At 41.8% G+C, this 25,708-nt stretch overlaps 1 protein-coding gene across 1 annotated transcript in view; it reads left to right on the top strand.

Annotated features, from left to right (window-relative positions):
* Window positions 1-25,708, top strand: part of ARHGAP31 (Rho GTPase activating protein 31) — a 120,465-nt gene that overhangs the window by 56,908 nt on the left and 37,849 nt on the right. The window contains exons 2-3 of the mRNA XM_004577882.3: window positions 18,914-19,016; window positions 23,429-23,573. Of these exons, the coding sequence (XP_004577939.2) occupies window positions 18,914-19,016; window positions 23,429-23,573 (248 nt within the window). The remainder of the gene's footprint in view (window positions 1-18,913; window positions 19,017-23,428; window positions 23,574-25,708) is intronic.

Below are 25,708 nucleotides of genomic sequence, written 5' to 3' on the forward strand. Positions count from 1 at the left end.
TTTCCTGGCCCTTAGCTCTGGATTGGCAGAGCTCTGGCCATTGCGGCCACTTGGGGAATGAATCATTGGATGGAAGATCTTCCTCTGTGTCGCTCCTCCTCTCTGTATATCTTTGCAATAAAAATAAATAAATCTTTTAAAAAGGAATATGAATTCAGGAAGAACAAAAGCACCAGAGACAAAGGTGCATTTGTAGTCCCTCAAAATGTTTGCTCTGCCTTTGCTGTGACCGTGTCATCTGCCATGTCCTTCAAGGTGTCTGACAGTTCTGCTTCTCAGCCCAGCCTGACCTTTTATTCATTTATCTGTATATGGCTCTGCCTTCTTCGTGGCACTGTTCAAGAAGAAGGAAATGAATGGACTGTAATCTGAGATTGTAAGTAGTGTCTTAAAAGCTTAAAAAGGGCATGGTGTGATAGTCTAGTGGCTAAATCCTCTCCTTGCATGTGCCAAGATCCCATATGGACCTGGTTCATGTCCTGGCTGCTCCACTTCCCATCTAGCTCCCTGCTGGTGGCCTGGGAAAGTAGTAAGTCTTTAGCTCTTTGCAGAATTTACAGAATAGGAGAAAGTGAATACTTAAGGAAAACTCAAGTATAAATTGTGTACCAAATGCTAGACTATTTTAGGTATTTTAAGTTTCCCTTATTCCCAGCACTAATCTGGAGCTAAGTTACTGAATGCCTAGATCATTTCTTTGAAGATCTCTTGCTTCCGGTTGATCTTCAGTGATCCTTGAGAACCCAAAGTTTTGCCACATTTCCTTGATGGTGGTTTTTCAGGGGTCCTGTTTATGCAAGCCTGAGTGGAACATCAATCTTCACTGGGAACACCTTCCAGGCTGTTGCCCCCAGGACAACTGTATTGATCTTGTGTGTCCAGAGTGCTTTTGAGGCGTCTCTAACCCACACTGTACAACCAAATACAAAGATCAAAACCTGGACCTTACCTTGTAAATCCACACATTCCTGGGATACCTGGAATCAAATCAGATCACTGACATTTTCAACTGTAAATAGATAAATTCCAATTCTGAAGAAAGGGTGGAAAGAGAAAAAGAAGTTAATAGCAAAAGAGATATTGGATATCGGGCCCCTTTATCTACAGAGTGTCTGAATGATGAATTAGCATTGTCTTTAGTTGCCTGTATCCTTTACATACTATTTATAAATATCTCCTCCCTTAAGGTGTCCACAAACTGGACATTACTCCTCAGGACTAGCTTCATCACTGAGCCTTACTGGTAAAAATAACTTCTGAAGACTGCACTAAGAGCAGGGGTGTGATGGTTGAGTGAGGAGAGGAACAAAGAGGGCAGGTCGCCACAATACCTGGCCTCTGAATGAAGGTCAGTCTTCACAGAGGCATTTCAGAGAATCCTCAGTAATTTTTAAATTGCATGATTCCAAATAAAGAGTATCATCTTCCCTGGCTCTTTTAACAAATGACAGATTGCCACTAATTTTATGCCTGATGTTAAACAAGGGTCAATAGGTGATCTGTGAAGATCAAGGTTAGCAGAAGAGTGTCTTTTTGTTGGGATATGTCAGAAAGTTAGCAAGAGTTTCCATTGCTCAACCTTGTTCTCTTGGGCCACAGAACAAAGGTTCATAGAAATTAGAATACTTTGATTTGGTGTTCAGAAACCTAGACAAATCAGCAGTGTTTGGTGTCATGTTTGTGACAACATGAGGTTGCAGGAAAAGCCCTAGGGAGGGCTACAATCAGACCTAGAGAGCACCATAGCATCTCTGTCTCTTAGGGCCGTTTCAATCCTGCAAGAAGAAGGCCTACAAGGCAAGATGGGAAAGGGGACTGTGATGAGCTTGATGTAATGAGTAGGTTGGACTACTGACTTACATCTTGCAGTTTCTTTATTGAATTCATTTATTGGAGCTGACGTTTGTTTTGTTTTGTTTTGTTTTAATGGAGTCTTCAGGGTTTTCATGTCATGTGCACACCAGGGACAATCTAACTTCCTTCCAATTTAGACATCTTCTCTTTCATTGTCTTACCTAATTTCCCTGGCTGGAACTTCCAGTACTATGTTGAGTAGAAGCGATAAGGGACATCCTTGCCTTGTTCCAGATCTCAGAGGAAAAGCTTTCCACACTGATGTTAGCTTCATGTTAGTCAATTAAACCCTTCATAGTGTTAAAGAATCCAGCATCCTCTGAAAGAGAGAAACACAATCAAATCAGTGTTTTCAAAAACTCACTCTGGAGGCCAGCAGGGGCATGGATTGAAACTGTCTTAGAGTCTCAGCAACCTTGCTGCTTCTCCCTTTCCTGACCCTTTCACGAAGCGATCACAAAAAGGAAATTTTATTGACACAAACTAAAAAGGATATGTCATTATTTTCCCAAGGATATTTCTGAGGATTTTCAGGGGACTCTCATTAAGTTTGTATTTTTATTGCACACTAATAAATGCATAAGAACCTTCAGAAGGCTAGGTTCTACATAGTGGTCATCTCTTAAAGGTCTGAGTCCTGTGGCAACCTCTGTGTGTATAGTCTGTCTAATCTTAAAGTGAAACCAACAGAGGCTTTTGATTGGTTGTTTTTCTGCTTATAGCATTTATATAATGAGAAAAAATATTAAATGTAGCAAGCATTGGACTAGTGCTTAGAATAAATGGGTTGCCTGAAAAGGGTTACATAGACCGAGGAAGTGCTGTTGTTTTCAGCAGGAAAGAGAGGCCTTGTAACAACAGGAAGCACTGGGAGGCCTCCAGCCCAAGCCTTCCAAGCAAAGCCTCTGGAAACAATGGCTGCCTGTGGCTCAGGAATATTGGGCAGGAAATGGAAGGATGCTTGGAGGGAGGGGGGCAGGAGCAGGAGAAGCTGATAAGTACTACCTGACTGTTCATCTCATTGACCTAGCAAGCCAAAGATGAAGTTCTAGTTACTTGTTCTATTTTCTAAATCCTTTCCATCACCCATCGGGGAGGGAAAGAAAGCACTTTAGATAAAAAAAGAGAAATGGGAAGAGCCATTGTTGTCTTAGGAAGCTGTACCACTTGGGAAATCGGAGGGTACAATAAGCAAAAGACATTTCTAGAGCATGATCACATCACTGGCGACATGATCTTCAGAGGTACTAAGCACCACTTGCAAGGAGGAGGAGGAGTCAAACTTCCATTAAAGAAAAAGATTGGGGCTAATGCGTATCCATCTGTACTACAGGTGATAAGGCTATAGAAAATCCTATGGGGATTGAAATTTATATATGGATTAATAGAAAATTCTGTTCATCTGGATGGAGTTAGTTAGGGAATCATTAATAGCACAAATGAGAAGAAAAAAGAAAAACCCACTAATAAACAAAAAATAACCCTAATGGCTTGTCCAGGAAGACCTAGATGTAAACCAAAACCTGCAGGCCTGAAACTTGTAGGTAGAAATTAAATCTGCCTTTTTTATTTGTAGCGTAGCTTCTCCTCCCAACAGGAAGTTAACAGATCCTGGTATGTTAGACAAGGAAGCAACATTACTAATCATCTAGATTCAGAACTTGATCCTAGTGCACAGGGCAGCGGGAGGCTGAGATTGGCTAATTAGCTCAAGGACACACAGCTGGTTCATATTGCCGTAACAGCACCCAGTACCTGGGAGATACCTGGGGGAATTCCAATTCAGGAAGGATCATTACTCTCCTATTCGTCTTGAAACCTAACGCCTGTAGGTCAGTATAAAATCCAACTTTTACAATCTCTTCTCTCTCATCCAGTTGCTCTAAGATATAAAGTCATCTCTGGAATCTGCTGCTCTCTGATCCTCTATTCGTCACCTGTGCCTTGGTTTTTCTAATTTGAAGTTTATGGTCATAAAACGTACTAGGAAACGAATGAATTTTTAATTCAGACAGATTTGTAATCGCACCCCAGCTTCTCCACTACCTGTTTGTCTAAGGATAAATCACATAACCATACCGAATCTTTGTTTTCTATTTGGAAATAGAAGTATAACTGTCTTCACTTCAGAGTTGAAGTAATTTAATAATAATAATAATGATGGTTACCCACAGAATTACACATAGCATTTGATTAATCCATGCCTGTGACCACCCTCGAGGCATGCAAAAAGAAAAAAAAAAGACCCCCACACACAGGTAGCTGGCCACACTCAGAGGAGAAAAAAGTTTACATTGTCTTCATTTTTTTTTTAATTGGAAAGTCAGATATACAGAGAGGAGGGGAGACAGAGAAGATGATCTTCTGTCTGATGATTCAGTCCCCAAGTGGCTGCAATAGTCAGAACTGTGCTGATCTGGAGCCAGGAGCTTCTTCCGGGTCTCCCATGTGGGTGCAGGGTCCCAAGTCTTTGGGCCATTCTCAACTGCCTTCCCAGGCCACAAGCAGGGAGCTGGATGGGAAGCAGGGCTGCCAGGATTAGAACTGGAGCCCATATGAGATCCTGGCACATTCCAAGGTGAGGACTTCAGCGGCTAGGCTAATGTCTTCATTCTTAAGATGATTGGTGTTCGTGAAACAGGTTTTCTCTGCTTGTTTATCTCTTATCAACCTGCTGGGTTCAAGACTCTTCTGCCCCTGGGACTCGCTCTGAGGCTTCTGTGGCCTCTTTATCTATTTCAGTGTAACAGCCTTCATGAGGTGGTATCCCCAGGAGCAGGTGGCTGGAAGGGTGTTTATCCACTAAATAAAATCTTCATCAGGTGATTCTCTGCTCCTTATGCAGCTGAGGTATGGAAGGATTTCACTTATTTATTTTGTTTAAACAATTGTAAATGATATGTTCACCAGTTTGACCTGGGAATGTGCTGCTGGGGTTGAGTGAGGACAGTCCTAGGTAGTCCCATCTGCCCCTACAGATATCCTGAGAACCAAACTCCTATACAGAGCAACCAAAAGCCTTTAGCAACTACCCAAAGCCCAAAACTTCCATTTTCAACTGTAGGACAAAAATCCTCTATACTCAGTACTGTGCATAAGGTGAGCAGGGCCCTGTAGAACGGCAGGACTCCTAGCAGCTTTATTTTCCATGTCAGTAGCCTCATCACATCCTACCATTTTTTCTCTACTCTGACCACCCTTTCTCATAGCTACAACCTCTGAGCCAAACACACACCCCAGGACACCGAGGGAGGGCCTCTCTACACTGTTTCTGCTTGCTCACCAGCCCTCCCATGATACGTGTGTTAGCTTTTTTCATCACAAATCCAAAAGCCAGACGCTGTAGTCATGCAGGTGGTCTTTATTTTCAATAAAGAAGGTAACTGCCACTGGCATGGAGGGAAGGAGAGGAGAGAGAACAAAGAGGTACCTTTACAGCCTCCAGTGGATATGGGGAGTGTGGGCTCAGGGACTGGCAGATGTGGCTTGTAGGTGGACACCAGGGATAAAGGTGGAGCACACGGTTTGAACCTAGAGGTCACCAAGTTTACTGAGGCAAGTGGGACTGAAGGGGGCCGAGACCTAGGGGATTTATGGCAGTGCTGGGTTAAGCATTCCAAGCATTCAAGGCGGCGCCCAGTCCAGGGTGGTGGGGTCAGGGGTCAGTTCTCCAGGCCCCTGTTCAAGTCAGTCCTTACAGTGTGGACCCAGGTACTTTGACAGCTCTTAGCCAGGTATGAGGAAGAAATCGAAGACCACAGCTTGGAAAGAAAGACTCCTGTCACTTCCTCTTTGCTGTTGACACATCATGAAAGGTTTTTCACACAGAGGGCAAAACTGGACATTTCTCTCATTCACCTTTCCCTCACCCCTGCACCCTCTCCATCTTAATCAGAGGCCCACATGGGTCTGCAGCCCCCTCTACTTTTATAATAAATTTTAAAATAAAATTAATAAAAATTTTAAATTACTAAAAAACAAAACAAAAACAACCTAAACATTAAAAAAGGCAAAAAATGGAATGTTTCCTCTTTGCAGTGAAATGCTCCTGGCAGATATTTTCCTCCCAATTGCTGGCCCCTGACCTTCTCCAGGACTTGTCCTCTCCAAGGGGAGAATTTCTGGGTGGATTCTGATGAAGAGGCTGAAGCTCTGATCCCAGAGCATTATTCTTTCTCTGAATTATTAGGTATTATTCTAAAAGAAACTTGAAAACTACCGGATGTTGTAGAACTGGGGGGTAGTTTAACATCCAGGCAGTGTTTTTTAAAAGATCCATCTGGCAATAGAGATCAGTTATCTTAGCAGTGATTCAACACTCGCCCAGTACCTGGATACTTCTGTCCCACCAGTCTGTTCTAATCGGCCTTTCCAGAATTCATCATTATTTCTTGTTTTCATCCTTCTGTTCTTTATATACCAGAAACAGAAATATTGTCTAAGTGCCTATTCCATGCCAGGTCTTTAACCAAGCATCCTGTATGCACTGTAGTATATATTACATGATATGATATCACATTGTGTCATTTCATATTGTATTATCTCAAATCATCCTTATATTTAGTACATCATCGTTTTGTTGCATCATCTTTTTTTAAGATTTATTTATTTTTATTGCAAAATCAGATAAAGGAGGAGAGATAGAAATATCTTCCGTCCAATGGTTCATTCCCCAAGGAACCTCAACAGCCGATGCTGCACCCCTCTGAAGCCAGGAGCCAGGACCTTCTTCCAGGTCTCCCACCTGGGTGCAGGGTCCCAAGCTTTGGGCCGTCCTCGACTGTCTTCCCAGGCCACAAGCAGGGAGCTGGATGGGAAGCAGGGCTGCTGGGATTAGAACTGGCACCCGTATGGAATCTTCACACGTTCAAGGCGAGGACTTCAGCCACTAGGCCACAGTGCCAGGCCCTATTGCATCGTCTTGAACTGTTCTACTTCATCCATTTATTTCACAACATTGTGAACCCTTGAGTATGAGGTCCTAGTTCAGCACTCTTCAATGTGATCTGTCTTCTACAGCTTACACTCTTTAAATGCACACAATTTTCTGTTTTTGTTCACCTAAAAGCTTTGACGTCCTCATTATGTGTAATCTTTTTTTTAAAAATTGCATTTTTCACCCGTGTAGGAACCTTAACATATTTTGCTTGATATTTCCATAGTGAGAAAGTTACTTTATGCCCCTGAGTTTCAGTTTCCTCATTGATAAAACAGGAAGGAACACATACCTTGTAAAGTAGTTTTGAGGATGACAGTAAAAATATATAGCTCAGGGACCAGCGTATACTAAGTATGTACATGCAATAGGTGAGTGTGATCTTTTTAGCTCTTCTTGAGGGCAAGTTTCTTCCTCCCCTTTTTGCTCCTTGGACTCCAAATGCCCTAAATACACCAGTTACTATAAAAGGGGAATCATTGTTACCAGGGAGAAGGCTGAAAGGATAGCAGAGACCTAAGAGGTGTCTGTTAGGCATGGGGGGCAGAGTGTGACCCAAAAGGAGAACATGGACACTCCCACAGTACAGGGCTCACTTGACCTGGCCAGCTGACAGTCTGAAAGTGAGAAGGGGCTGGTCCCGTGGTACAGTGGTCAGCACTCTGGACTCTGAAAATAAGGAGAGAGGAATTTTTTTTTTAACATTTGTTTATTTTCAAAGAAAGAATCTTGACTTAATTTGAACTGTAATACTGCAATAAGGTGGAGGAATCCACCATGGGGGAGGGCACGGGGGGCGTGGGGGAATCCCAGAGCCTATGAAACTGTGTCACATAATGCAACGTAATTAATAATTTTAAAAAAGATTTATTTTTATTGCAAAGTCAGATATGCAGAGAAAAGGAGAAAGATCTTCTGTCCGATGATTCACTCCCCAAGTGACTGCAAGGCTGGTGCTGCACCGATCCAAAGCCAGGAGCCCAGATTTTCTTCTGGGTCTCCCATGTGGGTGCGGGGTCCCAAGGCTTTGGGCCATCCTCAACTGCTTTCCCAGGGCACAAGCAGGGAGCTGGACGGGAAGCAGGGCCACCAGGATTAGAACCAGTGCCCATATGGGATCCTGGCGTATTCAGAGTGAGGACTTTAGCTGCTAGGCCACGGTGCTGGGCCCAGGAGAGAGGAATTAAAGTAGACTCTGAGCCCTGAAGCTCCAGAATGCCATCTGCTATCCATTGGGAGCCTCCCTCAGATTAGGCAAATACTTCTGCTTCACAAGGGATTATTGCCTCTCTAGGGAAAGGATTTTAGCAAATGGTTAGAAGTTGCCTCATTGATTTCAGAAACATCTCCGAAATGATTTTTCAAGAGCATGTTTCTTAAAAAAAAAAAAAAGTCTCTTAGTTTGAGAGGTAGAAAGAGATTGACTTTCCATCTCTTGGTTCTCTTCTCACATTCCTAAAGGAACTGAGACTGAACAGCGTCCACATTGGTTGCCTGTGCTACAGTTGGAGGCTTAACTTGCTAATCTATGTTGCAAGCTCCAAACAACACAATTTAAAATGAACTAAGAATCTGACATTTTCTTAAAGAAGATATACAAATGTCTGGTTAAAAAAAAAAAGAAGAAGAAAGAAAGATGAGGACCCGGCACGTTAGCCAAGTCGTTAAAGTCCTCACCTTGCATGTGTTGGGATCCCATATGGGTGTCAGTTCTTATCCCAGTGGCCCTGCTTCCCATCCAACTCCCTGCTGTGGCCTGGGAAAGCAGTTGAGGACGGCCCAAAGCCTTGGATCTTGCACCCACATGGGAGATTGGAAAGAAGTTTCTGGCTCATGGCTTTGGATAGGCTCAGCTCCAGCCATTGTGGTCGCTTGGGGAGTGAATCAACGGATGGAAGATCTTCCTCTCTGTATATCTGATTTCCAATTTAAAAAAGAAAGAAAAGATGACCATCTAGTATGATGATTACAATCAATAAGATAGACAATAAATAAGTGTTGGTGAAGATTTTAAGATTTGGAACCATCATACATTGTTGACAAGAATGTAAAATGGTATACCTGCTTCGAAAAACAATTTGACAGTTGCTCAAAAGTTAAACATGGAGTCACCCTATGCCTCAGCCATTCTACTCTTGGATATATATCCAAGACAATTGGAAACATGTCCACACAAAACTTATACACAAACATTCTTGGCAACAATATTCATAATAGCTAAAAAGAGAAATAACTTAAGTTTCCATTGACTAACAAATGAACAACAAAATAAGACATTTATTTGGAATATTATTTAGCCACAAAGATGAATGAAGCAGGGACACATGCTATTTCATGGCAGGTCTGAAAAAGTCGCATTGTGAGAGAGGGCAGTCACAAAGTTGTACACTGTGTGGTTCTATTTTTGTCACATAACTAGAACAGGCAAATCCACAGAAATAGAAAGTTGGTTAGTGTTTGCCAGAGGCTGTGCAAAGAAGAGATCTGTAGGGAATTAATAATGAGGATGGGATCGTTTGTTTTACTTTTTTAATTCATTTATTTGTTTAAATAGGCAGAGTTACAGAGAGGGAGAAACAGAAACAGAGAGAGGGAGTGCACTGATTCACTCCCCCAAATGGCCCAAATGGCCCAAGTGGCCATGTCTGGACTGGGCCAAAGCAAGGATCCAGAGAATTCCACCAGGTCTCCCATGTGGGTGTAGGGGCCCAAGCACTTGGGCCAATCTTCCATTGCTTTTAGTGGTGCATTAGCAGGAGGCTAGATTGGAAGTGAAGTATCCAGGTCTTGAACCCAAAGTGCTGGGATGCCAGCACTTCAGGTGTTAGCTGAAGCTAATGCTATGCCTCAACAGCACTGGCCCCTGAAATTTCTTTTTGAAGTGACGAAAATGTTCTAGAATTAGCTAGTGAGTTGATTGCTTAACCTGTAAATTTACTACAAATCCCTTAGTTTAAAGAGGTGAATTTTATGGCATTTGAATTATAGCCCAATGTTTAAAAATTAAAACAAAAACTTTGCTCCAAATGCAGGCAGCAGCCCATAGTTAAACATTTTTTTCTTTAGAAAATTAGAAAGCAGTTAATTTATTAAGTTTATGTTGTTTGAGAGGCAGAGCTACAGGCACAAAGAAATCTTCCATCTGTCAGCACTGTCCCCAGATGTCTGCAACAGCCAGGTCAAGCCAAAGCCAAGAGCCAGGAAATCTATCCGCATCTTCCACAGGGGTGACAGGAACCCCAATACTGGGGGCATCATTTGCTGCCCACCAGATACATTAGCGGGAAGCTGCCTTGGTCGTAGCTGGAATTCAAATCAGCCATGCCAATGCAGATTCAGTAGCCTGATAATTGTATGTTGGTAAGAGAAAAAGAGTAGAAGTTAAGACAGAGATGGCAAAGGACAATCAGGATTATTGGGGTGGATGATGCAACTGCAGGCAAGGAGTGCCTCACAGGGGTGAAGAAGAGCCATGGCATAAAAGGGTCAGACTTTAAGAGGGACAAGGAAAGGATAGGAAAGACAAAACAACAAACAGGCACTAAGAGAAAGAGAGAGAAATTATAGGGTGCACTGCAAGATAGCTCTCAGATTCTTAGAGAAAATATGTGTGTGTTTCTATGTAAATATCTAGGAATAACTGGAAGTGGTTTACATCTTTATCTTTTGGTAAAATACAGAAGAGGAGGCTTCCTTTACAGTACAGGAAAATTACTTAAAATCTCCCTTCAGAGGCCAGCACCATGCTATAGTAGACTGAGCCCCTGCCTGTGGCACCAGCATCACATATAGGCATCACTTTGGGTCCTGGCTGCTCCACTTCTGATCCAGCTGCCTGCTTATGGTGTGGGAAAGCAGTGGAAGATGGCCTAAGGCCTTGTTCCCTGCCTCCACATAGGAGATCCTGAAGAAGCTTGTGGTTCAGCACAGCTCAGCCCCAGTCATTGTGGCCATTTGAGAGTGAAACAGCAGATGAAAGATTGAGCTCTTCTCTCTTTCTCCTCCTCCTCCTTCTTCCCTCTATAACTCTGCCCTTCAAATAAAAGTAAAATAAATCTTTTTTTTAAATCCCCCTTCTCCTTACCATATACGGGGCAATAGATTCTCCAAGGATTTACTCCCTGGGCAGTGTCTGATCTCACCCTTTCACATTCCTATCTACCCCCTAGTATCCTTATTCCTCGCCCACTGCCAGCTGTTGGTCCTTCTGTCAACCCAAACAAGATGATGAACATACCCATTATAGCCCAAAGGCTCCCATCTTGAGCCATCTTTGTCTTCCTTACCTCCTGCTTCTTCCCTGATTTCTCTCACTGCAAAAATTTTTCTACATTTTAGAATTTCATATAAATGGAATAACGTAGTGTATAGTCTTTTATACTCTGCTTTCTGTCACCCAATCTAGTGCATTTGAGGTAACTCATACTTTATCACTCCTTTTTGGTGCTAAACAGTACTCCGCTGTATCTGCCCATCATTAGAATGAAAGATCCAGAGAGAAAATGGAATATGACCAATACCAGACCTTAATCAGATCCCAAGTAGAAATGGGGAATGCCTCTTCTCTCTAAAATGTAAGTGCAGCTTGCACAATGAAAGAATGTGACTGCTGTGACCATGCAACTGAGCAGATAAAATTGTGTTGTTTCAGGTTTCTGTCTCCAGATCTGATTATGTCCCAGCCACACGACTGAATGAAGTATCTTGCGGAATTGTGATACTGGGGATCTTTTTTTTTTTAATTTATTTTTTTATTAATTCATTAATTACACTGTATTATGTGACACAGTTTCATAGGTACTTGGATTCTCCCCACCCCTCCCCAAACCCTCCCACCATGGTGGATTCCTTCACCTTGTTGCATAACCACAGTTCAAGTTCAGTTGAAATTCCCCCATTGCAAGCATATACCAAACATAGAGTCCAGCATCTTATTGTCCAGTCAAGTTCAACGGCTTCTTAGGTATACCCTCTCTGGTCTGAAGACAGAGCCAGCAGAGTATCATCCTGATCAATTAAAAGCTCCAACATACCATCAGCAAAAATTTACATCATTATGGAATTAATTGACATAGTAATGAGCAGCCAATATGTTAAAAATAAATGCTAGTTCTTTTTTTTTTAATTATTTATTATTTAACTTCATTAATTACATTGTATTATGTGACACAGTTACATAGATACTTGGGTTCTCCCCACCCCTCCCCAAACCCTCCCACCATGGTGGATTCCTCCACCTTGTTGCATAACCACAGCTCAAGTTCAGTTGAGATTCCCCCATTGCAAGCGTATACCAAACATAGAGTCCAACATCTTATTGTCCAGTCAAGTTCAACAGCTTCTTAGGTATACCCTCTCTGGTCTGAAGACAGAGCCAGCAGAGTATCATTCCGATCAATTAAAAGCTCCAACATACCATCAGCAAAAATTTACATCATTATGGAATTAATTGACATAGTAATGAGCAGCAGCCAATATGTTAAAAATAAATGCTAGTTCTTAACCACCTTCTGTGACCACCTCATTGACATTTCAATTTTAGTTTATACACAACATATAACATACATAACATAACATGTTATACATAACATCATATCATCTTAAATTAAGGCAAACATGTGGTATTTAACCTTTTGGGATTGGCTCATTTCCCTTCGCATTATGGTTTCCAGTTTGGCCCATTTAGCCACAAAGAACTGCATTTTGTTTTTTTTTAATAGCTGAGTAGTATTCCATGGAGTAGATGAACCGTAGCTTTCTTATCCAATCCTCTGCTGATGGGCATTTTGGCTGCTTCCATGTTTTTGCAATTACTGATTGTGCTGCTATGAACATAGGAGTACATGTTGGTTTCTCATAAAACAAGTGTTCTGGATATATTCCTAGTAGTGCTATTGCTGGATCATACGGTATGTTGATTTTGAGTTGTTTGAATATTCTCCATACTGATTTCCATAGAGGCTGTACCAGCCTGCAGCCCCACCAGCAGTAGGGTAGGGTTCCCTTTTCCCCGCAATCTCGCCAACAAGTGTTGTTGGTGCTTTTATTCATGTGGGCCAGTCTTACTGGCGTTAGGTGGTACCTCATTGATGTTTTAATTTGGATTTCCCTTATTGCCAGGGAACTTGAGCATTTTTTCATATGTTTATTTGCCATTTGGGTTTGTTCCTTTGTGAAGTGTTTGCCCATTTCCCGTGCCCATTTCTTGAGTGGCTTGTTTGTTTTGACATTTTGGTTGTTTTGTAGCTCTTTGTATATTCTGGAGATTAGCCCTCTATCACCTACGTAGTGCGCGAAGATCTTCTCCCATTCTGTGGGTTGCTTTTTTACTTTGTTGATTATTTCCCTTGCTGTACAGAAGCTTCTTAGTTTGATGAGATCCCATTTGTTTATTCTGGTCTTGATGGCTATTGCCTTTCGTGTCCTTTTTAGGAAGTCGGGACCTACCCCTAGATCTTGCAGAGTATTTCCAACATTTTTTTCCAAAAGTTTGAAGGTTTCTGGATGTAGGTTTAGATCTGTTATCCATTTAGATCTGATCTTAGTGTATGGTGAGAGATGTGGGTCTATCTTTTTGTTTCTGCAGGCTATTAACCAGTTGTCCCAACAGCATTTATTGAACAGACCTTCCCATTTGCCTGGATTGTCGTTTGTCTTTTTGTCAAAGATTATTTGGCTGTATCTGTGTGGGTTCCCTTCTGGTGTTTCTATTCTGCTCCATTGATCTTCCTCTCTATCTTTGTGCCAGATACTGGGGATCTTAAAGGAATGATTTCACTGATGGTTTGCTCTGTGTTAAATCCTTGAGGAGTGCCCCAACACTATTTATAAGGGTAAATTGTCTCCTAGCTACTCTAAGCTAGAGCAAATAGGACAAACATCCATTTAATGTTATAATGTTTTATAAACTACAAACCATAAATCAGAAGCAAGAACTTTTTTTGCCGTCAGAAATAACCTGAAAATGTATTTTTTTGCTCAGGCACAAAATTAACATCTGTGATCACTGATCCCGGAAAAGCCAGTAAAGGGGGGATGGGAACTTGGAGAACCATCAGTGAAACAATTCAATGAGGTTATATATTATGTCATAATCAGTAACTGTGTGTTCCTTTGTAGGAAGAGATTTGAAGCAGTTTGGGCCCAAGATAAAGCTCGTAGAACTAGCTCTGTGATTCCAACCTCCAACGTCAGTCTTTCCCATGCCAAACTGACAATTGAAGCTTTCTTTCCATCTCTAATTACTCAGCTATTTTGTATCAAGCCTCTCCACTGCCCAGAAACCTGGGGTGTCCCCTGGTTGGACCCTAGGGAGAACAGGCTAAAGAATTTGAGGCTTTGAAACTAAAATCCTAGTAGCTCCCACACAAACACCTTCCATAATAATGCTTAGACCCTTGCTACTTTAAGTGTGAGCTGAAAATTGGCAGCACCCACATCAGATCAGAATTTGTTAGAAGTGAAAATTCCCTGCGTGCCATCCTCTCTGCTGAACTGGAGAGAATTGAGAATTCCCTCCAACGTCTCTACTGAACTTGAAACTCTATCCACAAGATCCACAGGTGACTTCTACGCTCACTGTAGATGCTCTTCTTCATCCTCACATGCACGAGAGCCGCCTGGAGGAGCCTGCCTGTGCGGGACTTGATCCTGGTAACACAGGCCAAGACATGCTCTAATGTCTAGAGCCAGGTGATTGTACAGAGAGGACATGCATCTCTTCCTGTTGTCAGAATGATGGAGAAATTCTACACCTTCCGACTCAGCCCAAGTCGAGAATCAAGGATTGAGACTGTGTCGTTTTCCCTTGGGCTGTTTTAACATTGCCACCTGTTTAAACAAACCATGGATGAGAGGTTATAGGGCCTTTGTAACAAGGCCAGAAAAAAATGGAATGTGTTTTCCCCACCTTTCAAGAAGGGGGGCGGCTATGGGTCCGGTGTGGTGGCCTAGTGGCTAAAGTCCTCGTCTTGAACGAGACGGGATCCCATATGGGCACTTGCAGCCCCGCTTCCTATCCAGTTCCCTGCTTGTGCCCTGGGAAAGCACTCAAAGACAGCCCAAAGCCTTGGGACCCTGTACCCACGTGGGAGACCTGGAAGAAGCTCCTGGCTCCTGGCTTCAGATTGTCTTAGCTCCAGCTGTTGGGGCCACTTGTGGAGTGAATCAGCAGACAGAAGATCTTCCTCTCTGTCTATCCTCCTCTTTGTATATCTGCCTTTCCAATAAAAGTAAATAAATCCTTTTTTTAAAAAAGTGGGGGAGGGGGGAAGCTGAAATGCTGCAGCTGAGAGCTACAGTACTGAAGGTCCCACCTGAGAATGGGTTGGGACAGGTTGCTGACCTTGTATTGCTTGTTTTGTGAAGTGTTTTGTGCCGCACTTTTAAGTCTGAAGTTTTACATTTGAGTCACCTCGTGACTACTCAATGTTTAAGTCTCCCTGTGTCCTGCCAAGCTCAAGAGCCATGTACCTTGGTACAAATACAAGCAGAGTTCCCAGACTGCTAATTTCCAATCCTTTCAATGTTGGATTCTACTCTCTTTGTGCTACAAAGATAACACCTTAATGCACAGAAAAGAAACTTTTTGAAAGCAAAATTACTTTCAGACACCAACATTTACCAAAGAAGGAGACCACAGCTGTTTCAAAGAGTAGAGGTGAATTTTTCCTGGTATAAGGTTGGTTCTCTACCCCAGGTATCCACTGGCTAGAAGGAGGCCAGCACTGCTTTCACCAAGGAAATTAAATTACAAATAGAAACAGCGATGGCATTGTGACATGTATTCTGGGGTATGTGTTACATTAAGCATTTTTGTCCTGACTTTCAACTAATAAACTACTATACTAACTTTACAGATGTGGAAGCTGAGAAACAGAATCATAGTTTTCAGTCAGTTCCATAGGCAGCTGGGTGTCTAAATTTATACTCTCAGTCATAAACAACATGTAACAGGTTACAAAACAGTTTGCAATCATGGGAAAAGAGTCAATCATTATTGTGATTGGGGATTTCAAGATAAGCATGAGGTAACTTCTAGAAGTTCGTGGAAGGGCCAGCGTTGTGACAACATAGTGGGTTAAACTGGCACTGGCGATGCTTGCATCCCAAACCCAAGTTTCAGTTTCTGATCCAACTTCCTGCTAAGGTACCTAAAAAGGTAACCGAAGATGTGCAGGTGCTGTGAGGTGCGAGGGAGACCACACCAGACAAGTATAGGATGTATTAAGGAGTCTTTAGTAACCACCCTTCAAGATGGCAGTGCCTACTAGAAATTAGTAAATGAAGTCACCATGGCAATCCAGTCTGAATCAAAACCCTGGGAGGAACAAATGGTCCTATGTCCCAGCTTCCCCAACATTCTCCGAAGAGTCATGTAGCGAACAGCCTGCCACACTTAAGAAGCTGCAGATAGTCACCTTTTCCTGACTTCTCTGTCCACCTTCCATCACTGCTAGGCCTCACCTCTCCTGGAACCCTTGAAAGTACACACATCAGAAATACAAAGCGTCTTAATATTCGCATTTTCACTGATTTGCCCAAGCAGTGAACAGAGGATGAGGAATACAGACACACAAGGCCCATGTTCAGGAGCTACCTGTCCTTGGACAGAAGATCGTCCTCTCTTTCCTCTTTGTAAATCTGCCTTTCTAATAAAAATAAATAAAATAAATATTTTTTAAAATAAATTAATAGAAAAGTAAAATCAAGATATTTATTTTGTACAAAATATTTTTAAATGCATGCATAATTTTTCATCACATGCTTTCTTCAAGAGCTTTTTAAAGACCATCTGTATATACGGCCTGCATATAGCTGACGATCTACCTATCCATTCATCCTTCTGGGCACTGGAACTTTTTCTATGAAAATGGAAGAAAAAATTTTACACAGCCCCCCCCGCCCTTTTTTTTTTTTTTTTTTTTAATTGGAAAGTCCAGATATACAGAAAGGAGGAGAGTCAGAGAGGAAGATCCTCCATCTGCTGATTCACTCCCCAAGTGGCCACAACGGCCCGAACTGAGCTGATCTGAAGCCAGGAGACAGAAGCTTCTACTGGGTTTCCCATGCAGGTGCAGGGTCCCAAGGCTTTGGGCTGTCCTCGACTGCTTTCCAAAGCCACAAACAGGGAGCTGGAAGGGAAGCAGTGCTGCCAGGTAAAAACCAGTACCTATGTCAGCATGTGCAAGGTGAGGACTTTAGCCGCTAGGCTACTGCGCTGGGCCCATAGCTCCCTTCTTCATAAGACATATTACATTGTAGCTCTTCTAGTTGAAAACAGGTGGAAGCTCTGGATCCCTGCCTGCCCATTCCCACAGCTTCATCACTACACTCTGTTCAACCCCTATAGGAAATAGTTCTACTTCTGTGGCCTCTGATCTCAATATTTCCAATCCCCAAACCACTCCCCAACCTCCTCCTACCCTGGGTTAGCTGAAGATCTTTTTCCAGTGTCCGTCATGGAGAACAGGAATAAAGCACAGGAATGTCCTGAAGGGGAGTGGCTCTAGGCGCACACAATATGTGAGTGACAAGCTGCAGTACAGTGAACATTGTGCAGCACCTAAAATTACAGCTGGTTAAAAGCAGCAGGGACAGGAGGTGTTTGTAAAGTACTGTAAGAGAGAATTCAGGTAGTGTTAAATCCAGATACCTGTCTCTTTATGTGTCTGTTCACCTAAAGATATAGTCCAGCTTGGTCTTGTGTGTAGTTGTGAACATATGAAATAGACTTTAATGAAGTGATATTCATTTAATCTGAGCCACTAATGGGTTCAGTCTGTGTTGGGGACATGAGCACAGTGTTTACCCAAGCATTAGTTTATGACAAGCCCACACCATTTTAAAGCCTCGAAAGCCACTTGAAGTCACCAGGTCTGAGGATTGAGTTGTTCCATAACAAACCGCAAATCACAATATTCTCACAGGGGATGCCTCAAGTACATCTATCTGTTCAGGGACTCAAGTGGCATGTGACTTGCCATGCTATAATACCCAAAAGGCCAGTGGCTGTCATTCCAATCAGTGAGCTGGCTGGACCACTCAAGGTTGGCTCCAAGGAGGGAACACAGCTGGACTCACATTCTCTAGGACTGTGAACTCTGGAATGGCAGAAACTCAAGAGGCCATGTTTGTTCCTTTTGTGTGGTCCATTAAATCTGACTGATTTGGCCCATTGGAAAAGAATGAGCAATCTCACCATTAAAAGGACATTAACCTTTAAATTCTTCACATACATTCTGGCAGATTTTCTTCAGATACTTTTCCTTTGAAAAAAAAAATTTTGGCATAACTGAATTTACAATATAGGTTCTATTTTGTGTATGGCTTCTACCTACCTGTGCTATGAGAATTTTCCCATGATTTGGGTCTAATACAGTGGCTCAGTGGCTAAATCCTTGCCCTTCAACCGCTGGAATACCATATGGGCACTAGTTCGTGTCCTGGCTGCTTACTGCCCATCCAGCTCTCTGCTTGTGGCCTAGAAAAGCAGTCGAGGCGGGCCCGGCGGCATGGCCTGGCGGCTAAAGTCCTCGCCTTGAAAGCCCCGGGATCCCATATGGGCTCCGGTTCTAATCCCAGTAGCTCTTCCCATCCAGTTCCCTGCTTGTGGCCTGGAAAAGCAGGCGAGGAAGGCCCAATGCATTGGGACACTGTACCCGCATGGGAGACCTGGAAGAGGTTCCAGATTCCCGGCTTCGGATCAGCGCGCACCGGCCTGTTGCTGTTCACTTGGGGAGTGAGTCATCGGACGGAAGATCTTCCTCTCTGTCTCTCCTCCTCTGTGAATATCTGTCTGTAATAAAATGAATAAATCTTTAAAAAAAAGAAAGAAAGAAAGAAAGAAAAAGAAAAGCAGTCGAGGACAACCTGGGACCCTGCACCTGTGTGGGAGACCCGAAAGAAACTCCTTGGCTTCAGATTGGCTCAGCTCCAGTCATTGGGATCACTTGGGGAGTGAACCAGTGCATGGACAATCTTTCTCTCTGTTTCTCCTCTGTAAATCTGACTTTCCAATAAAAATAAATGAATCCTTAAAAAGAGAGGTATCTTTGAAAAGACAGATTTACATCTGATATTTTACTGTTTTTTTTTTTTTTTTTTTTTTTTTTTGTTACACAGTTCCATATGTATTGAAGAGCTGTGCAGAGTTTATAGAGACCCATGGGATTGTGGATGGAATCTATCGGCTTTCTGGGGTCACCTCAAACATACAACGGCTAAGGTAAGCTCAAAGGATAATGACACAACAGTTCTCACATGATCCTCCTCTAGCTGGTCGTCTATCTGCAGGTGTTGGGAGTATTAAAAACCTGAAGAGATAAAGAGAATGATGACAGAGCGGGGATCAGAGGTCATCTGTGCTTAATCTAATCACAAAGCTTTCCAGCCTGATGTAGTTCTTTCCAGTAAAAGCTCCTGAGGGCTTTCAATCTCTCATCTTGAGCCAGATTTATCCTCCTTAGGTGGATTTTTTTTTAAAGATTTATTTATTTATTTTATTACAAAGTCAGATATACAGAGAGGAGGAGAGACAGAGAGGAAGATCTTCCATCTGATGATTCACTCCCCAAGTGAGCTGCCGATCTGAAGCCGGGAACCAGGAACCTCTTCCAGGTCTCCCACACGGGTGCAGTGTCCCAATGCGTTGGGCCTTCCTCGCCTGCTTTTCCAGGCCACAAGCAGGGAACTGGATGGGAAGAGCTACTGGGATTAGAACCGGAGCCCATATGGGATCCCGGGGCGTTGAAGGTGAGGACTTTAGCCTCTAGGCCACACCGCCCGGCCTGTCCTTAGGTAGATTTAACACAAGTGATTTAAGTTACAAATTAGAAAACCTTAGAAATTAGAAAACCCAAAAGGCAGTTGGATTGAATCTTGGTTTGTGTTCAGAAGTTCAAGAATGTTGTCACATTTGATGTTTCATGTGATTAGAAAACAGAAGTGTGATTATGCAATTCTCTAATTGATATTTCGTAATGCCTAATTTATGTTGGCATGTAAAACATTACTAATGGACGAATTCTTTTCAGCTTTACAGATTCATCCTAAAAATTTGCAAGAAATTTTATCAAATTAAGAAGCCAAAAACTATGGGCCAGCATTGCGGCATAGCACTTTAAGCAATGGCCTGTGATACTGACTTCCTACCTAGACACAATTTGATTCCCAGCTGCTCCACTTCCTATTCAGCTCCCTGCCAATGTGCCTGGCAAGGCAGCAGAGGACCCAACTACTTGGGCCCCTGCATGCACATGGGGAATCTGAATGAAGCTCCCGACTTCAACCAGGCCTAACCCTGGCTGTTGTGGCCATTTGGGAAATGAACAAGAATGCAAGCTCTCTGTCTCTCCCTTTCTTTCTGTAACTACCTTTCAAATCAATAGCCTATGGAACTGTACCATGGAAGAGTATAATAGATAAATAAATTTAAAAGAAAAAAGGGAAAAAAGCAAAAACGTTTACAAAATTCAAAGATAATATGTGCTTTATATATGATACAGTATTCTTAAAGCACACATTATATATAGGTGCATAGTATCTATAATTTACTATGACTAAAATAATAGGTTTAGATATTTTGATTGCTTTTCTTTTTCTAAGATTTATTTCAGGACCGGTGCCATTGCTAATCCTCCACACTGTGATGCCAGCATCCCCTAGGGGTGCCAGTTCATGTCCTGGCTGCTCCACTGCTGATCCAGCTCTCTGCTTATCACCTGGGAAAGCAGCAAAGGATGGCACAAGGCCTTGGACCCTGTGCTCATGAAGGAGATACACAAGAAGCTCCAGTGGCTTGAACCAGTGGATGGAAGGTCTTTCCTTCTCTCTGTAAATCTACCCTTCGAATACTAAAAATCTTTTTAAAGATTTATTTATTTCAAATGCATAGTTACAAAGAAAGAGGGAGAGTTAGAGAAAGAGAGATCTTTCATTTGCTGGTTCGCTCTACAAATGGTCACAGTGGCCAGGGCTGTATCTGGCTAAAACAAGCAGCCATAAACTTCATCTGGGTCTCTCGCGTGGATGTATGAGCACAAGCACTTAAGGCATCTTCCACTGCTGTTTGAGGCCGTTAGCAGGGAGCTGGATGGGAAACAGAGCAGCCATGACTCAAGGCGGCATTCGTCGGAATGCTCACTTCACAGGTGCTGCCTAACATGCTAACGCACTGCATTCCATTGTCAGCCCTAATGTATTACTTTTTCTACACACACACAATGTTTTTTAGTTATAAATATTGACTTTCACTTGTAAAGAGTGAAAAAGTTTATTTTGTGAGTAAAATATACTGGATTGTGCAAAGCATTTCAGCTTTCTCCTTCACCCTATTTAGTTTCTGCCACAAATTTCAATTGTAATTAAATTATACCAGAGTAATAAAACTTTCTTTTTACTCCTAGAGATTGATGGTTATTTTTAACAAATTGGCTTAATGCAGCAATGGATTTTAATGAATCCACATCTGTATATGATCTCATTAACTTACCAGTATACCAGTTTTTTGAATGTGAGCAGAAAATTTTTTAAAGACTTTTTATTTTAACTGTGGAGTTACAGGCAGAAGCGAGATGATGAGATCTCCCGTCCATTGCTTCTCTCCCCGAATGGCCACAAGGGCCAGAGGTGGACTGATCTAAAGCTGGAGAGCCAGGAGTTTTGTCTAGGTCTCCCATGTGCATTTGGGGGCCCAAGTACTTAGCCTGTCCTCTGCTACTTTTCCAGGATATTAGCAGGGAGCTAAAGTGGAAGTAGAGCAGCCAGGACTCAAACCAGCATCCACATGGGATTCACAGGTGGAGGCTTAGCATGCTACGCCATGGTGCAAGCTGCATCAAATAACATCTTAATGTATCACTCTTCACTGTAAAGTGACACAGTAGCTGGTATCCTGCAAAGATATTTGGATAATGACCAGTTCTTTTTCATTTATGGACTGACTTTAGTTTGACAAGTGAATTTCTGACTAAATAAATGAGTAAGTTCTGGATGGTCTTTTTGCCAACCTCTTTAAAAAAAAAAGTACACACATACACACACACACACACACACACACACACACACACACACACACACAGATATGCCAATGGATTTATAATACCATGACCTGGTTCTCTTTTTTCAAGATGCTGCTCAGTTTCAGGGACAGTGTCAGGGATTTCCCTATCCTTTATTAAAGCTGCAAAACTAACATGCAGGAGAACAGACAGAGCAAACTGTTTTCAAAGTGCTTATTGTACCTCTTGGCCAACTGAATACTCTTGAAAAACCTAACTTATTTTCTATATTATATTGTATAAATATTTTATAAAGCTCATAGTTGTCACTTTATAACATATTTTAACTTTTATGTACACATTATTTGGGAAAGTATGTTTGTTTAAGAGATTTTGTGATTAGAAGTTATGCCAAGAATCAGATGGTATTGCCAGATTTCCCAGTGCAGATTGTTTAAGAAGATATTTACAGACCCGACATTATGGCTCAATTGGCTAATCCTCGCTTTGAAAGCAGTGGGATTCTATATAGGCACCAGTTGTGTCCTGGTTGCTCCTCTTCCCATCCAGCTCCCACTTTATGGCATGGGAAATCAGTGGAGGATGGCCCAAAATCTTGAGACCCTGCATCCATATAGGAGACCAGGATGAAGCTCCTGGCTTCAGATCAGGTTGGCTCCAGATATTGAGGCCATTCCGGCTGATGGAAGATCTTTCTCTCTGTCTCTCCTCTCTCTCTCTCTCTGTATGTCTGCCTTTCCAATAAAAATTTTTAAAAAGGTTTTTGCATTTTTTACAATTTGTTTAATTATTTTTAAATTTTATTTATGTAGTTTTCGAATTTTATTTCCAAGTAGCCACAGCAGCCGAAGCTAGGAGACGGGAGCTTCTTCTAAATATCCTATGTGGGTGCAGGATCCCAAGGCTTTGGGCGATGCTCTACTACCTTCCCAGGCCACAAACAGGAAGCTGGATAGGAAGTAGAGCATCTGGGACATGAACCAATACCGTTATGGAATCCTGGCGCATGCAAGGCAATGAATTAGCCACTAGGCTACCATTACAGGCCCCAAAATAATTTTTTTTAAATATTTGCAAGCTCATCTGTCCTGTAGCGGTCACCATCAGGCAGCCTAGAGATTCCATTGAACATCAAAGAGATACACGATTACAGTTCTCCAGCCCTGGGTTTGAGTTTCCAGGTAAAACAGGTTTGTTGATATGAATGTATGGATGCAACTGATATCAATCTGAAACACCCAGGTTTGGATCTCTTCTGTAAGAAGCAGAAGTTCATTTCAAGCAATATTTTGAAAAAGCTGAAATTTCAGGAAGTCTTTGACAACCTTTTTCCTTTTCATATTTCTCTGATGTTCATAACCAATTTTCAGACATAATGCCATGTGCATTCATAGATGAGCGTTATGCCTTCCTAATCATACCAGATTTTGCAAGGGAAGACTCAAACCCAAAAGTGTAAGTCTTCCCATGGCTGCCTTGAGCCTGGAATAGAATTAAGGTTAAAAACATGGTGACATGAGCATTTTAGGGTCTTTTGTATCCCTGAGCAGCCAAAGCAGCTGCTGACATGGAACACATGCTCCCTGGGATTGTTATGTCTCCGTCTGTGTTGTTTCAGGCAAGAGTTTGGTTCAGATCAATGTCCAGATCTGACAAGGGAAGTGTACCTCCAGGACATCCACTGTGTGGGCTCACTCTGCAAGCTCTACTTTAGAGAGCTGCCCAACCCCCTCCTGACTTACGAGCTCTATGAGAAATTCACGGTGAGTGTCTGTATTCCCTCCATGGTTATGGGTGGGATGCGTGGATGGGACAAGGGGAGCTTCAGCACTGAAATAACAATAATAATGTTCAGCAGATGGTTAATATTATTTTAGCATGGTAATGGGAGTAGAATGGTATGGTGTGTAGAGTAGGGTAGTGGAACTGCTTGCAAAGTTTTCTCTCTTAAGTTTTCAGAATCACATTATTTGTTTTAAGAGCTGGCTTAAATTATCTCCATGTTTATTTGAATGAATCTGCCTCATTGTGCAGGGAGGAGACTGGGAAACAGAAGCAGAGTGCCTAGCCCAAGGTCACACAGTAAAGGCAGGCAGGAACTTGAGCTGCTAGTTCACGTTTATCAGGCAATTCCTTCTATATTTCTTTTTGGGAAAGCTGGGATGTATAGATAGAGAGGAGAGAGAAAAATAAAGTCAACAGAGAGGTTATAAAACTGAGAAAGAATCTGAGAGACGCAATCTAGAAGGAATGTAGCAAGACTAGTGAATTGGGTTGGAGGAGAGGTTGGATGGACAGAGCATCTTAATCGCACCTTAATTGTCACCTTTTAGGGCACCCACAGGAAAGCAGAACTGCAAATCAATGCTTAATACATGTCAGCATCAATACCAATAAATATAGGACTTGAATATTCGGTTGCATGAATGGAGGTGTAGACTAGGCTGAGTTGGGTTGAAGCAAAGCTGAAGTTTGACCAGCAAGAGGGGTGAAGGAGAGGAGATGCTGGGATGATTGACACTTTAATTTTTTTCTTTTTTTTGCTTTATTTAAAAGATGTGCAGATCATATGTTTGGGTTGGGAGAAGAAAGGCAGCAGAGAGAATGTCTCCCATTCTCAACACTTTGTTTTTGTAAACACTGCAGTAATTATTTTTGCAGGTGTCTCTTTACATTGTGTATCTTAGGGGAAAAGCACTGAAAGTACATTAGCTGAATATAGAATTCTTATGTTAAAATGTTACTATATGTTGCCAACTGTTTTCCTGCCCCCTTAACAATAGTGGGTATTTTCAACTCGCTAAACCATTTGCCAATCTGAATCAACCAAAACCAGTATGTTTGTTGTAGTTGTGCTTAAGAGTTGATGTTTTCTATGTCTGTTGTCAGTACAGCAGTATTATCTCTGAATATGATAGATTAGAATATCACCATGCTAATGAACTGGATGAGACAATGTCTTTCAAATAATACCTTATCTGTTACTGGGAAGAGACAGGCATTCTGAAGTAGAAACTTCAGAAAGAAGAGTTTCTCCTTAAACCTCTTCCACAGACCCTGAAGTCCATATTTACCTTTCCCCATTCCTATTCCAGGGTATTGCTAAGCATTTTCTTGTCATACAGAAACTGAAAAATGCCAAGGCAAGATTTCTTCAACTTATCAAAATTTGAAAGAAATTTAACAGGTTTCTTTGATTATAGTAGTAAATATGATGACATAAGAAAACTTTAAGAACATGGAAATAGTTCTGTTACATTGTCACATTGTCACAATAATTCATTTTTTTAAAAAATCTATTTTATTGTATTGTTGTTGACAATCTTTACATAGTTAATTACAGTTAAAGAAAGAAAAAGAAAAAAAAAAGGTTCAAGGGGATAGGGAAATGGGTAATACTATTATGTCCATATTGTTTCCATCATGTATCTGAGGTAAAGGGGGATATTGAGGGGGAAGCCCCACCCGGTTTCCCGCCCACTCCGAGTCCCGGATGTGGGGCATGCTCTGAGATATGTGCATGCTCTGAGATATGTCACAATAATTCATTTAAACCTACTTGTGCAGCAAAAGTGCAATAGAATGAGAAAATAGGAAAAATATTAATTATATAATGATGATTATAATAAATATATTGTTTAATCTCTGTGATAAGCACATGAAAAGTATTACTTGAATTAATGATCAAAATAACCCTCTGAAGTAGTTTTGTCTCTTATACAATAAATTCAGACTCAAAGAGAATCTTGCCAGGGATTAGAGGATGAGATAATAAGTGCAGGTAAAGATTCAAAATTCTGTCTCATAACTCCCACATTACTTAAAAATAGAGATAGCACTTAAATAGGCTCATGTATTAGATAACTCAACTTGAAAAGTTTGAGAAAATAACTCTAAA

The sequence above is a fragment of the Ochotona princeps genome, chromosome 3 (assembly GCF_030435755.1).
Source record: "Ochotona princeps isolate mOchPri1 chromosome 3, mOchPri1.hap1, whole genome shotgun sequence".
In the NCBI taxonomy this organism is placed as follows: Eukaryota; Metazoa; Chordata; class Mammalia; order Lagomorpha; family Ochotonidae; genus Ochotona; species Ochotona princeps.